General features: G+C 38.6%; 1 protein-coding gene across 1 annotated transcript; it reads right to left on the bottom strand.

The window, feature by feature from the left end:
* Positions 1 to 3623: 3623 nt before the first annotated feature.
* On the bottom strand, positions 3624 to 11354 carry LOC127559373 (uncharacterized). The gene is made up of 2 exons (XM_051993111.1): positions 10853 to 11354; positions 3624 to 5840 (listed from the first exon to the last, which is right to left on the bottom strand). Exon 2 carries the CDS (start codon positions 5146 to 5148, stop codon positions 3925 to 3927), a length of 1224 nt encoding a protein of 407 aa, XP_051849071.1. The 5' UTR covers positions 5149 to 5840; positions 10853 to 11354; the 3' UTR covers positions 3624 to 3924.
* Between the last annotated feature and the right edge of the window lie 4384 nt (positions 11355 to 15738).

Raw genomic sequence — 15738 nt, 5'->3', positions numbered from 1 at the left:
AAGCTAAAAACATGAGGGGTGGGGGGAGGGTAAAGAATACAACCCGGAACAGCTGGAATCTCTTGGGACCTGACCACACCTCCCCCATAGTGTCTCAGCATGTTCTGGGAGTCTCAGAGCTCAGGTGCAGCACAGTCATTGCTGTCCTGCTAGTACCTCATTGCTGACCCCACAGTCTGTAGAGGAAGCTCGGAAACACTACCCACCCCAAAAAGGAAGCAGATTCCTGCTGTTTTTTTCTTCTTCTTCTTCTTCTTCTTTTTTTCTTTGCTAGTTTGTCTTTTATTGTTCTCTGACAAAATGAGCAAAAAATTTAAATGGACCCTAACCATTAACCACTTCTATATGGATAGAGAGCACACTCTAAACCCTGAGGGGACTAAAAACAGAGTGTCTTCAGGTGACTCCCCAAAGGAGATCATTTGTTCCTCAGCACAGATGAATCTCATAGAAGAAATTAAAATGGCTCTCACAAGAGAGCTAGAAGAAAAATGGGAAAAGGAAGGAGAAGCTTGGCAAGAGAATCTAGAGAAGTCATCCCACTCATTTAAAGACAGAGTGGATAAAGAAATCAAATTGTTTAAAAATAGGATTAGTGAACTGGAAACAGAAAATCGCTCTCTAAAAAATAAAATTGGTGAAATGGAAAAAAATTCCATAGAACAAAACAACTCATTTAAAAACTCAATTGGACAATTAGAAAAAGATATAAAAAAAGTGAGTGAAGAAAATACTTCATTGAAAATCAGAATCGAACAAATGGAATTGAATGACTCGAGGAAACCACAAGAATCAGTCCAAGCAAAACCAAAAAAAATCAAACAATGCAAAAAAATGTCAAATATCTTCTTGGGAAAACAACTGGCCTGGAAAATAGATCCAGGAGAGACAATCTGAGAATTATTGGATTGCCAGAAAAATATGATGAAAACAAGAGGCTGGACCAGGAAATTATAAAAGAGAACTTCCCAGAAGTCATAGAAACAGAGGTTAAAATAGACATTGAAAGAATTCATCGAGCACCTACTAAAAGGGATCCTAAAATCAAAACACCAAGAAATACAGTGGCCAAATGCTAGAACACTCAGACAAAGGAAAAAATACTGCAGGCGGCTAGAAAACACCAATTCAAATATAGAGGAGCCAAAATAAGTATTACCCAGGATCTTACAGCATCCACATTAAAAGATCAATGGGCCTGAAATATGATATTACAAAAGGCTAAGGAACTCGGTATGCAACCAAAAATAAATTACCCAGCGAGAATGAGCATCTTTTTCCAGGGAAGAAGATGGACATTCAACAAAATAAGCAAATTTCATCTATTTTTGATGAAAAAATCAGAACTCAACAAAAAGTTTGATCTACAAATATAGAACTCAAGAGAAACCTAAAAAGGTAAAAAGAAATCTTGGGAACTATATTTCTGCTATAAAGATGTATAAAGAATACATATATATCTTGTTCTAGAAACTAGAGGTGGAAAGGACATTGTACCAGAAAAAGGGTAAAGTGGGGGTACTACATCTCATGAAGAGGCAAAAGAAACTTATATCTGAGAGAAAGAATGGAGGGGGATGAATATAGTGGGTATCTTACTGCCATCAGAATTGGCTTTAAGAGAAAAATTTTAGACATATTCAATTTATGGTGAAACTTTTCCCACTTCATTGAGAAGTGGGAAGGGAAAAGTGAAAAGGGAAGTAATAAGCTAAGTGGAAGGGAATATGGAAACTGTGAGGAAAAGGAGTAAGATAGGGGGAAGAACTCTAAGGTGGGGGAGGGGTACTAAAAAGGGAGGGCTGTGAGAAGCAAGTGATGCTCACAAGTTTAATACTGGGGAGGAGGGTAAGGGGGAAAGACGGGAGAAAAGCATAAACAAGGCTTAGCAAGATGGCAAGTAATACAGAATTAGTAATTTTAACCATACATGTGAACAGGGAAAACTTCCCCTAATGAGGAAGAGGTTAGCAGAATGAATTAAAAGCCAGAATCCTACAATATGTTCTTTAAAGGAAACACACCTGAAGCAGGGAGATACACATGCAGAATAAAGGTAAAATGTTAGAGCAGAATCTACTATGCTTCAGGTGAAGTCAAAAAAACAGGGGTAGCCATCCTGATCTCAGATCAAGCAAAAGCAAAAATTGATATAATTAAAAGAGATAAGGAAGGGCACTATATCTTGCTAAAGGGTAGCATAGATAATGAAGCAATATCAATATTAAACATATATGCAGCAAGTGGCGTAGCATCTAAATTCTTAAAAGAGAAATTAAGAGAGCTGCAAGAAGAAATAGACAGCAAAACTATAATAGTGGGAGATCTCAACTTTGTACTCTCAAAATTAGATAAATCAAACCACAAAATAAATAAGAAAGAAGTCAAAGAGGTAAATAGAATAATATAAAAGTTAGATATGATATATCTCTGGAGAAAACTAAATGGAGACAAAAAGGAGTACACTTTCTTTTCAGCAGTTCATGGAACCTATGCAAAAATTACCATATATTAGGATATAAAAACCTCAAACTCAAATGCAGTAAAGCAGAAATAGTAAATGCATCCTTTTCAGACCACGATGCAATGAAAATTATATTCAGCAAAAAGCCAGGGGAAAATATACCCCCCCCAAAAAAAATGGAAACTAAATAATCTCATTCTAAAGAATGATTGGGCGAAACAGCAAATCATAGACATCATAAATAACTTCACCCAAGAAACTGACAATAATGAGACGTGGATGCAGCCAAAGTGGTAATAAGGGGAAATTTCATATCTCTAGAGGCCTATTTGTATAAAATAGAGAAAAATTGGGCTTGCAACTAAAAACGCTAGAAAAGGAACAAATTAAAAACCTCCAGTCAAACACTAAACTTGAAATTCTAAAAATAAAAGGAGACATCAATAAAATTGAAAGTAAAAAAAAAAAAAAAAAACTATTGAATTATTTAATAAAACTAAGAATTGGTTCCATGAAAAAACCAACAAAATAGACAAACCCTTAGTAAATCTGATTAAAAAAAGAAAGAGGAAAATCAAATTGTTAGTCTTAAAAATGAAAAGGGAGAACTCGCCAATAACGAAGAGGAAATTAGAGCAATAATTAGGAGTTACTTTGCCCAACTTTATGGCAATAAATTCGACAACTTAAATGAAATGGAAGAATATGTTCAAAAGTATAGCTTGTCCAGATTAACAGAGGAAGAAGCAAATATCCTAAACAGTCCCATCTCAGAAAAAGAAATAGAACAAGCTATTAACCAACTCCCTAAGAAAAAATCCCCAGGACCAGATGGGTTTACATGTGAATTCTACCAAACATTTAAAGAACAATCAATTTCCAATACTGTATAAACTATTTGAAAAAAAAATAGGGATTGAAGGAGTCCTACCGAATTCCTTTTACGACACAAACATGGTACTGATACCTAAACCAGGTAGGTTGAAAACAGAGAAAGAAAATTATAGAACAATGTTGGGGGCCGGGCCAGGTCACAGGAAAATGGGAAACCACAATAGAGACTGCCTCTTCCAGCTTCCCCGAGCCTGACCGGGCTTCGGACGTCTCCCGCCTTCCTCGTGGAGACGGGAGGAGAGAATCACCAGACAGAGAGCTGAGGTTGATAGAACAGTGATGTTTATTGATGTTACAAGTCAGCCGTGTCTCCCCGAACGGTTCCGTGCCGCTCTTTTTTATAGCTCTTTTCCTTCCTCCTTGCTGTACACCAATCGGGATAGAGAGTCCTCCCCAATCCCTCCCCGAAAGGAGGAGCCCAACCTTACTGTGCCTCCCCTGTCCCCCAACCAGTCCAGACTCCACCACGCCATCAGTGCCACCGTGGTAGTCCAGGGATCCGGGTTAGGGTGGGCCTGACACAAAGGCGTCTCAACTCATTCCAGGAGGGTCAGGTCCAGAGCCTCTTACAACTCCCCCTTTTTGTTTTTAAATGGGTACAAAATATCTGCTTTAAGAGCTTCAAGTGCAGCACGGATGGTTTTTAGGAGAATTGAAAGAATGCAGGGTAATAGACAGAATGTAAGCATCAATAATCCAATTCCAATGAATCCAATTGTAATCCAATGAACTAAATCTGTCAAATTCACACCTTTGAACCAAGAGGTAAATCCCTTCGAGATTTCCTCATTCCATTCTTTGACAAAAACAGTAGAAGCATTTTGCATAGCAGAAATAATAAGATCAAGGGCTGTCAAATCACTAGTAACATTTGTAACATAAGTAGCATTTCTTAACACATCTTCCAAATATTGATATAAGGTAGAGTTAAAAGGAACAGGTGTAACACATACAGGATAGTATTTATAATGACATTGCATTCTCATATAGTGGAGCATCAAAGCTTGTTGATGTACAACCACTTGCAAAACCTCAGTTGTTTGTGCTATTCTAGCTAACAGAGCACTGTCTATCTGTTCTTGATGTCTCCAAGCTTGTCCATTCTCAACCATAAATTGTTGTAACGAAGTGGCTACAAAACTTAACTGATTTTGTATATCATGTATCTGTATCTCTTCTATAACATTGAGAGCCAAATTCACTACTGACAATGCAGCTGCCAGTTCTCCTTCTCTTTTCTGTCTACTTAATCTTCCAATTAACTCATCAGAAATAGAAGTAGCAAAATCATCAACTTGAACAGGATGAATAGTGTAGGGAGGAACTCTAAGAAGGAACACAGCATAACCTATGTAATTCTCATTAAGTCTATTAGTAATTAAGGGATTGTTACATTGGATCACATATCCACCCTCCACCTGAGTAATGCTAGGGTGCCTACAAAGCATAAAGGCTGCATCATCTAGCATAAGAACTTGTCCTTTAAATTCATAACAGAGAGTACTATTTTCTCCATAATTTCTATGGCAGGTAGAATTTTTGTTTTGAAATACCTCTAACCATTGTCCAAGAGACAAATCCCTATGTAATGGATTGAAAAGATTCACAGAGACATTTACACCGTATAAGGCCAATCCTATTTTCCATAGCTGAGTTTGTGGAATATCCTCCACCACTAGGGAAGGGGCTACTAAAACGGAAGTGGAGGTGGTATTTCTATCCCAAAAAATTAACTTCTCCTCTCCAATGTTATAAATCCCACCAATTTGTCCTGTAGAACAACTAATCATAGGGGTAAATACTATTCCATCTGCATCACGGGCACATGGAGGAAGATAGGATTGCCTTATGTGTGACACATTAACCGGGTCCTTATGTGGGATTGCTCACAATTCAACATCTAATGAACTAGTAAAATTGTTGAGATCCCAATCTCTGTGGGATCTTTGAGAAGTTTTCCATGATGTCAAAAGAATACAATACTCTAAAACATTTGAGCTATTTGTATCATAATATACACAGATAGGGGCATAGCGGGTGTGGAAAGTTAGGGTACCATTGTAAGTCTTATTTGTGAATGCGATTGAGAAATCTAACCAAGGGCTGTCAAGAAAAGAAGCATTACCACGCACAATTAATGGAAGGGGTTGATGACGCCATGTCATCATTTGGAAAACAGGCAAATTTGGAGTAACAGCCCAATAATTGGCTGCCTCTTTGGTGGTTACAATATCTTTCCATTTTAATGTATGGCGGACCATAGGGGCGGCGATAGCGGAATCAATCAGGATGCCAGCCAAAAAGCCTATGAAAGCCGTGCTGTCTTGCTGGATGCATTTTTTCTCATGCCTCTATGTCCCCTCTTGCGAAGTTTCTTTTTTCCTCCCCTTCGTCTCTGCTTCAGAGATCGTCGACGGCATTTGCTGGACTTCTCTGACATTTCATAATGGGATCCATCTCTTTTCTCCTTCTCCATTCTCACCTGTAGAGACACAAAGATATCCTCTGCCTCTCACAAGACCTTGTGAGGGCCATTCCAATTTCCTTTCTCGTCTTTCCACCACACAGTACTGCCCTCCAGGCAAGTCCGTGGGTGTAACTCATTGTCATGTTTTTTATGATTGTCATTTCTATTTGGGGAAGTAATATAAAATTTCATGGCTGGTGTTGTACCATCCTCTCTGACTTGTAGATAGTTCAGAGTAAATACTGCTTTGGCTACTTGAGCTCTAGTCAGTCTTCCAGCCACTCCCCCTTTTTGTTTAATGAACGTGCGTTTTAGGGATTGATTAGCACGCTCCACTATTGCTTGTCCTGTAGGATTATAAGGAATACCTGTAATATGATGAATGGCAAACTCATTAAGAAAGGCCTTAAAGCCTCGAGAAGTATATGCAGGGCCATTATCAGTTTTTAAAGTAAGGGGTACTCCTACAACTGCAAAACATTCTAACATATGTTGTATTACACTTTTTGTGGCCTCACTGTTCTGTAGAGTTGCCATTATAAAGCCAGAAAATGTATCCACAGCTACATGAATCAAAGAGGATTGAAAGTGAGTAACATCCATTTGCCAAAGAGAATTTGGTAGATCACCTCGAGGATTAGAAGTAGGTTCTCGAGGAGGGGGCCTAAAAGGAATACAGGCAGTACAGCGTTTGACTATCTGGCGGGCTTGATCCTGGGAAATACCATATAACCGATGTAAAGATCATGCGGAAAGGTGGAATTGAGAATGAGCTAACTCAGGGGCTAAATACCATATAGTTGTGACAGGGGATGAGAGGGAAGAATCCACTATAGAATTGCCCTGAAATATAGGCCCACATTGCGAAGTGTGAGATCTAATATGAAGAACATATATAGGCTCCTTTCTAGCAAGGAGTAAGCTTTGAACTTGTTTGAACAGTTCCTTAATAGAAGAACTTGACATATCCAACTCAGCATCAGCTATGTGTTGAAGAGCATTAGCACAATATAGACTGTCAGTGATTAAATTGAAGGGCTCATGAGGCAATAACCTCAATGCAAAACAAATGACTGCTAGCTCATTCTTTTGAGCAGAAGAGAAAGGAGTCTGTATTACTTCTAATATTTTCTTTTCAGGGATATACACAGCAGCCCTATTGGCTTTAGTGGCATCTATAAACACATTTACATCATCTACTGGGTATTGTGAGAGAGGGCTTCTGGATAAGGTTATGGGCATCTCTTTCCATCCTCTAATGATGGGGGGAAGAGGTGAAGAGGTGAATATATGGGTAATATATATCATAGCCCAAGCTTCATATTCTTGAGCCAACTCTCTAAGGACCTCTGGAGGAGTTGATGAGTAAATGATTGGGCGTTTCCCAAAAAGTTGTACACACCTTTCACTAGCTTTCATTACTATTGCTGCTTGTGATTCTTGGCAGTCTCTTAAACATTTCTTCACCCTGCTTCCATTTACCCACTCTAAAACTCCACATGATTGAAAAAGGACAGCAATCATTCCTTCATTATTGAGTATAGTCAACCCTATTGGTTCTTTTATATCAACACGTGTAAGGGTTTGTGGAGCTCTCTGTTCTATGATGTCCAGGACCCTTAAAGCATCCTTAGACCATTCTCAGGGTGAATTTAAGTTTGGATCTCCTTTAAGAATTGCATAGAGAGGTTCCATCTCTTGATCTGTTATAGGAATCGAGGTCCTTATCCACTGGATCGAACCTATCAATTTTTGGAAGTCATTAAGTGTCTTTACCTTCTCCAAGGCCATTCTGGGAATTTGCTTAGATACTTGATTCCCATTAATCTGATGGCCTAAATACTGAAAATTCAATCCTTTCTGAATCTTTTCTGGGGCTATCTGAAGGTGATTCTTATTTAATGCTATAATAGTTTGTTCTAATATTTCATCTATAATCTTTTGTTGAGGATGTGAGATCAATACATCATCCATGTAATGGATTATTTTTGCTGTAGGAAATCTCTTCCTAATAGGGGCAAGAATAGCAGCTACATACATTTGACACAAAGTAGGGCTATTAGCCATTTCTTGAGGGAGCACTTTAAATTGATAACGCTCTGCGGGGGATTCCAAATTAATAGAAGGAACAGAAAATGCAAATTTTTCACAATCATCTGGATGCAAGGGAATTGAGAAGAAACAATCTGCTATATCTATTATAATAATTTTCCATCCCCTTGGGATAGCAGTAGGTGAAGGTAGGCCAGGTTGAAGTGCACCAAATGGCACCACTGCCTCATTCACCTCCCTTAAATCTATTAACATTCTCCATTTCCTTGATCTCTTTTGGATGACAAATACTGGAGAATTATAGGGGCTTGTTGATGGTTCAATATGTTTCTCCTTTAGTAAGTTTTGAACTATCTTGTGGAGGGCTTGTAACTTCTGTTCTGTTAGGGGCCACTGGTCCACCCATATAGGTTGATTATGTTTCCATTTTAAGGGGATAGCCCTCGCTTCCCAGGTGGCCCCAATCAGTTTAAATGATGATCTTCAGTACTCAGTTGCACCCCCATACTATTCAAGACATCCCGTCCCCATAGATTTACAGGAAGCCCAGTCACACAGAGTGGTTTGAAAACACCCTGTCTATCCTCATACTCCCATCTCAAATGTGTATACACAACCTGGAGACCACCCACTCCACTTATTGGCTGAGGTCTCCGTCTCTTTTCCCATTCTAAAGGCCAATCTTCCTCTCATATTACTGAAACATCTGCTCCAGTATCCAACATGCCCTCTATGTGATGTCCCTCTACCCCTAGTGTAATCATGGGATGGTCTGCTGTGATTTGCTGTACCCAATTTATTAAAGTTCTAGGAGTTGTCTTTACATAATTCTTATCTATCCATGGAAGTGGAATGGCCTTTGCTATTTCCTTTTCATATGTTATCTCAATTGGCCATGCATGAGGATTCGTAATCCAAATATCTTTTTCTCCTGGATTTAGTAATTGACTATGTACAATAATAGAAGGAAAATATTCAGACCCAATAACTAACCGAGGGTAATTTTGTTCAATTACTTTTACAGTGACCGTGCTCCATGGAGAGAGCTCAATCAAGGGTTCATTTAATGCAATTATCTCTCCCCTTGCTTGGGTCAAAAAGGTTCTGCTTGGGGGCGGAGTTTGCCAGGACGGCTCATCCCCCCCTGGCCTCCCGGTCTCCCATTTCCCGCCCTCTGTCTCTGTCCTGACCTACAATATCTAGCAATATGTCCTGATTTTCCACAGGAATAGCACTGTATCCCCTTCTTTAATTGTGTACAAGCTGATCTATAATGGCCTGACTTCCCACAATTAAAACATTTCCTCTCATCGGTTGTTTTTTGCATTCCTTTCACAAGATTGGCCATTGTTTCAGTGAGCATAGTCACAGGATCCTTCTCTGGAATGTCTAATAATTTATCAATCAACTCCTCAAGGGTAGGACTAGGTGGGAGAGAAGCCAAAACTGGTTTGTATTCAGGGCGGAGGCCCTTCTTAATCAATTGTAAAGTCAATTGAGGACTGGCTCCAGTTTTTCCAAATGTACTCTCTATTGTCTCCTGTACTCTAGATATGAATTGTAGAGGCTTCTCACTAGGCTTCTGTTTAAGTCCTGATATTTTATTTGTCCCATTTTGAACCCCCATTTTTTCAAGGGCTCTAGTATGAACTATCTGCACAGCTCTCAGCACTTGATCATTAAGCTGGAGCTGAGCTTCAGGAGTAATCCAATTCCCTTGTCCTGTGATCATATTTATGGCCTCTTCAGCATTAGCTATATTCATTTCTTCCACATATGCTCTCGCACACCTTTGTGCATAGGCCTTAAAGGCAACAAATTCTGCAGGGCCTAAAATTGTCTGCATGATTTCTGCATAATCATAGGGAAGCCATGGTGCAACTGCAATAGAGGCAGAAATGCACTTCTTTACATAAGTAGAACCTGCCCCATATTTTTCTATAGCTTCTTTCATATCTTTCAGAAATTTGTATGGCAATGGCCAATGAGCGGGTGCACGAGTCCCATCATTTAAAACTTGTGTAAACACCGGGAATGCTCCAGGTTTCAAACCCCATTCATCAAGATCCACATCCTCCCCCTCCTTTAAGGCCGCTCTCAGACTTGTAGTTAATATACTCTGGTATGTACCTTCTTTTGTTTGAAGGGGTTGCATTGTAACGGTTTTTTGTTTTTCTCGTTTCTCACTTCCTGGTTCTCCAGTGAGCATACCTGTGGTTTTTTGTTTGTGCCCCCCGTTACCTGGCTCCCTAGAAAGGTTTCTATGTGGACTAAAAGGTGGGTCTTTGTTTATTGGTTCTTTCTCCCCTGGTTTCGACATAAATCCTGCATGTTTTTCTCCTGTTCTATGACCCTGATCTAAGAAAACTCCCCTTTTTTCAGGGTCATCCATCAAAAAAGTTCCCTTTCTTTCTTTCTCAGATCTCTCCTGGAACTTTCCATTCCCTGCCCTTCTTAAACTATCCCACGGGTACATTGGCGGGGGATCACAGGAGAAATAAATCTCGTCCTCACTCTCCGTACCATAAAGGGAGTCACCTACCTGGGTCTCTAGAGAATTTATGGGCGGTGGGGGTGCAGGATGTAAAGCCGCTCCCACCATCGTATACATCACAAAATCTTGTTCAGAAAGAAAGGATGGGTCTTCTTTACGGTAGGAGGCCATCTGCTGGCCAACCACTCCCCACCGGTCGGGGTCTATACCGGTGTGTTCTATCCAGGGGCTGACTTGAAATATTTTTCTGACCCATTCCCTGCAAGCTCTTATATTAATCTTTACCCCATTACTCTTACACAATTTATACAATTGACAGGCTAGTACGTCTACATCCTCCAGCTCAATACAGGCTCTTATTTGTTTCTGTCCCATACTTCTGCCTTCTAGTGAACTATTCTCTGAGTTCGTTCAACTAGGCTGTCTGGTCTTCTCAATTGCTGACCTGCAGCAATATGAGGTGAAAGAGCACAGCACTTACCTCTTCCTGGTTCCCGCGGTGAGTAGACTCTTGGTCCGACTTGGTCTTCATCCAGGTCATGTCCCTGTTCCGGCGCCAGTTGTTGGGGGCCGGGCCAGGTCACAGGAAAATGGGAAACCACAACAGAGACTGCCTCTTCCAGCTTCCCCGAGCCTGACCAGGCTTCGGACGTCTCCGGCCTTCCTCGTGGAGACGGGAGGAGGGAATCACCAGACAGAGAGCCGAGGTTGATAGAACAGTGATGTTTATTGATGTTAGATGTCAGCCGTGTCTCCCCCAACAGTCCCGTGCCGCTCTTTTTTATAGCTCTTTTCCTTCCTCCTTGCTGTACACCAATCGGGATAGAGAGTCCTCCCCAATCCCTCCCCGAAAGGAGGAGCCCAACCTTACTATGCCTCCCCTGTCCCCCAACCAGTCCAGACTCCACCACGCCATCAGTGCCACCGTGGTAGTCCAGGGATCCGGGTTAGGGTGGGCCTGACACAAAGGCGTCTTAACTCATTCCAGGAGGGTCAGGTCCAGAGCCTCTTACAGAACAATCTCCCTAATGAATATTGATGCTAAAATCTTAAATAAAATATTAGCAAAAATACAGAAAATCATCCCCAGGATAATACAATATGACTAAGTAGGATTTATACCAGGAATGCAGGGCTGGTTCAATATTAGGAAAACTATTAGCATAATTGACTATATCAATAACCAAACTAACAAAAGCCATATGATCATCTCAATAGATGCAGAAAAAAGCATTTGACAAAATCCAACATCCATTCCTAATAAAAAAAACACTGGAGACGATAGGAATAAATGGACTTTTCCTTAATATAGTCAGAAGCATATATTGAAAACCGTCAGTAAGCATCATATGCAATTGCAAAAAAACTGGAACCTTTCCCAGTAAGATCTGGAATGAAGCAAGGTTGCCCACTACCACCATTATTATTCAATATTGTATTAGAAACACTAGCCTTGACAATAATAGTCGAGAAAGACATTAAAGGAATTAGAGTAGGTAATGAGGAAACCTAACTATCACTCTTTGCAGATTATATGATGCATACATAGAGAACCCCAAAGATTCCACTAAAAAGCTATTAAAAGTAATTCATAACTTTAACAAAGTTGCAGGATACAAAATAAATCCCCATAAATCCTCAGAATTTTTATGTATCACCAACAAAATCCAACAGCAAGAGATACAAAGAGAAATTCCATTCAAAATAATTGTTGACAGCATAAAATATTTGGGTATCTATCTACCAAAGAAAAGTTAGGAATTATATGAGCAAAGTTACAAAAAAACTTTCCATACAAATAAAGTCAGATTTAAATAATTGGACAAATATTAAATGCTGTTGGATAGGCTAAGTGAATATAATAAAGATGACAATACTCCCTAAACTAATCTATTTATTTAGTGCTATACCAATCAGACTTCCAAGAAAATATTTAATGATTTAGAAAAAATAACAACAAAATTCATATGGAAGAACAAAAGATTGAGAATCTCAGGGAATTAATGAAAAAAAAAATCAAATGAAGATGGTCTAGCTGTACCTGATCTAAAACTATATTATAAAGCAGCAGTCATCAAAACCACTTGGTATTAGCTAAGAAATAGATTAGTTGATCAGTGGAATAGGTTAGGTTCACAAGACAGAATAGTTAGCTATAGCAATCTAGTGTTTGACAAACCCAAAAATCCTAACTTTGGGGGTAAGAATTCATTATTTGACAAAAACTGCTGGGATAACTGGAAATTAGTATGGCAGAAATTAGGCATGGACCCACACTTAACATCATATACCAAGATAAGATCAAAATGGGTCCATGATTTAAGGCATAAAGAATGAGACTAGAAATAAATTAGAGGAACATAGGATAGTTTATCTCTCAGACTTGTGGAGGAGGAAGAAATTTGTGACCAAAGATGAATTAGAGAGCATTATTGATCACAAAATAGAAAATTTTGATTACATCAAATTAAAAAGCCTTTGTACAAACAAAACTAATGCAAACAAGATTAGAAAGGAAGCAACAAACTGGGAAAACATCTTCACCTCATTTCCAAAATATAGAGAGAATTGACTCTAATTTATAAGAAATCAAGCCATTCCCCAATTGATAAATGGTCAAAGAATATGAACAGACAATTTTCAGATGATGAAATTGAAACTATTACCACTCACATGAAAAAGTGTTCCAAATCACTTTTGATCAGAGAAATGCAAATTAAGACAACTCTGAGATACCACTACATACCTGTCAGATTGGCTAAGATGACAGGAAAAAATAATGATGAATGTTGGAGGGGATGCAGGAAAACTGGGACATTGATGCATTGTTGGTGGAGTTGTGAACAAATCCAACCATTATAGAGAGCAATCTGGAATTATGCCCCAAAAGTTATCAAACTGTGCATACCCTTTAATCCAGCAGGGCTACTACTGTGCTTATACCCCAAAGAGGTAATGTTTGTGGCAACCCTGTTTGTAGTGGCTAGAAACTGGAAAATGAATGGATGCCCATCAATTGGAAAATGGTTGGGTAAATTGTGGTTTGTGAATGTTATGGAATATTACTGTTTTGTAAGAAATGACCAGCAGGATGAATACAGAGAGGACTGGCGAGACTTACATGAACTGATGCTAAGTGAAATGAGCAGAACCAGGAGATCATTATATACTTCCACAATGATACTGTATGAGGATGTATTCTGATGGAATTGGATTTCTTCGACAAAGAGAAGATCTAACTCAGTTTCAATTGATCAATGATGGACAGAAGCAGCTATACCCAAAGAAAGAACACTGGGAAATGAATTTTGCATTTTTGTTTTTCTTCCTAGGTTATTTTTACCTTCTGAATCCAATTCTTCCTGTGCAACAAGAGAACCATTTGGTTCTGCACACATATATTGTATCTAGGATATACTGTAACATATTTAACATGTATAGAACCGATTGCCATCTGGGGGAAGGGGTGGAGGGAGGGAGGGGAAAAATCGGAACAGAAGTGAGTGCAAGAGATAATGTTGTAAAAATTTACCCTGGCATGGTTTCTGTCAATAAAAAGTTATAATTATTTAAAAAAATAAAAAACACATTTTTGATTAATTCTGCAATTAATAAATGATCAAAGGCTATGAACAATTTCTTGATGAAGAAATTAAAGCCATTTCTAGTCATATGAAAAAAATTGCTCTAAATCATTATTGATTAGAAAATGTAAATTAAAATATTTCTGAGGTAACTCACATATATCTGTTTGGCTAAAATGAGAGGAAACTATAATGATAAATATTGGAGAGAATGTGGGAAAACTGGACCATTAATACATAATTGATCCAATTATGAAGAGGAATTTGAAGCTATACATAAAGGGCTATCAAACAGGGCATACCCTTTGATACAGCAATGTCACTACCAGATCTGTATGCCAAAGAGATAATAAAAGAGGGGGAAAGAGCCATAAGTGCTAAAATGTTTGTAGGAGCTCTTTTTGTGTGAAGCTCTTTTTGTGGTGACAAGGAATTGGAAATTAAGTGGACAGACATCAATTGCGAAAGGACTGAACAAATTGTGGTACATGAATATAACTGAATATTTTTGTTCTATAAGAAATGATTAGCAGGCTGTTTTAGAGAGGCTTGGAAAGAATTACATAAACTGATGCTGAATGAAATGAGCAGAACCAGGAGAATACTGTATACAATGTTCTCATTGATCCAAGAGAATTCCAATAGAATTGAGATTGAAAATGCCATCTGAATCCAAAAGGGAAACTATGAAGACTGAATGCAGATTAAAGCATACTAATTTCAACATTTTTGTTTGCTTGCTTTTTCTTCCTTATGATTTTTACATTTTGTTCTGATTTTTCTTTCACAACATAAATAATGTGGAAATACATTTAAATTATTGTTTGTTGTCATGGAAGGGAGGAGAGGAGGAGAAAAATTGGAACTCATAATCCTATAGAAATGAATGTTGAACACTATCTTTACAGATATAATTGAAAAATAATATGCTATTTTTTAAAGGGATTATTGGACTACCTGAAACCCATGCTCAAAAAGGAGTCTGCAAATAACACTTCAAGAAATCATCATGTAAAATAATACTGATCCCTTAAATCTGGAGAATAAAATAGAAATTGGAAAAATCCACTAATTACCTCCTGAAGGAGATCTCTAAATGAAAACTTCTAGGAATATTAGAGTCAGATTCCAAAGCTTCCAGGTCAAAGAGAAATTATTGCAAGCAGCCAGAAAGAAACAATTCAAACCTAATGGAGCCACAGTCAAGATAAGATTTAGCAACTTTTACATTAAAGGAGTGGAGAGTCTTGGAATACATGTGTATACATTTATAGCTAGCTAGATAAATAAACAGATAGCTATAGATATAGATTTTTTTTTTAAGAGAAAGATAAGGGTGGTGATAAAAAGAAAGTATATTAAGAGAGGTTGTGGTCAGAAGCTAAATATATTGCTGAGGAAGGAAAAGATGAAAAAAGATAAACAGAAGAAAACAGGATAAAAGGAATGCATAGTTAGTAATCAAAACTGAATGGGAATGAGATGATTTCACCCATAAAATAAAAGCACGTACCATGTTTCCCCAATAATAAGACCTATCCTGAAAATAAGCCCTCCCCTTACTGTGTAAGATTCCTCTAAAATAAGCCCTCCCCCCAAAATAAGCCCTATTAAGATTGCTACTGTAGTGAAGGTGATCCCCTGCACTACACGCTACATTATGGTACCCTCTGTATGTACTGTCCTTCCCCCTCCCCCGCAGGTGAAACTCACGCTGTGCTCCGAGCTGCATCCAATCAGAGCTGCAGCAGTGAGCGTGTCATCCTGTTCATCCCCAGTGATT

Source organism: Antechinus flavipes, chromosome 1 (genome assembly GCF_016432865.1).
Source record: "Antechinus flavipes isolate AdamAnt ecotype Samford, QLD, Australia chromosome 1, AdamAnt_v2, whole genome shotgun sequence".
Lineage (NCBI taxonomy): Eukaryota > Metazoa > Chordata > Mammalia > Dasyuromorphia > Dasyuridae > Antechinus > Antechinus flavipes.
Note: the sequence above shows the minus strand (reverse complement) of the source record. Positions and strands in the feature narration are given on the sequence as shown.

Coding starts and splice junctions, on each gene's coding strand:
- LOC127559373 (XM_051993111.1), bottom strand. CDS start 5,148: ATGATTAGTTGTTCTACAGGACAAATTGGTGGGATTTATAACATTGGA.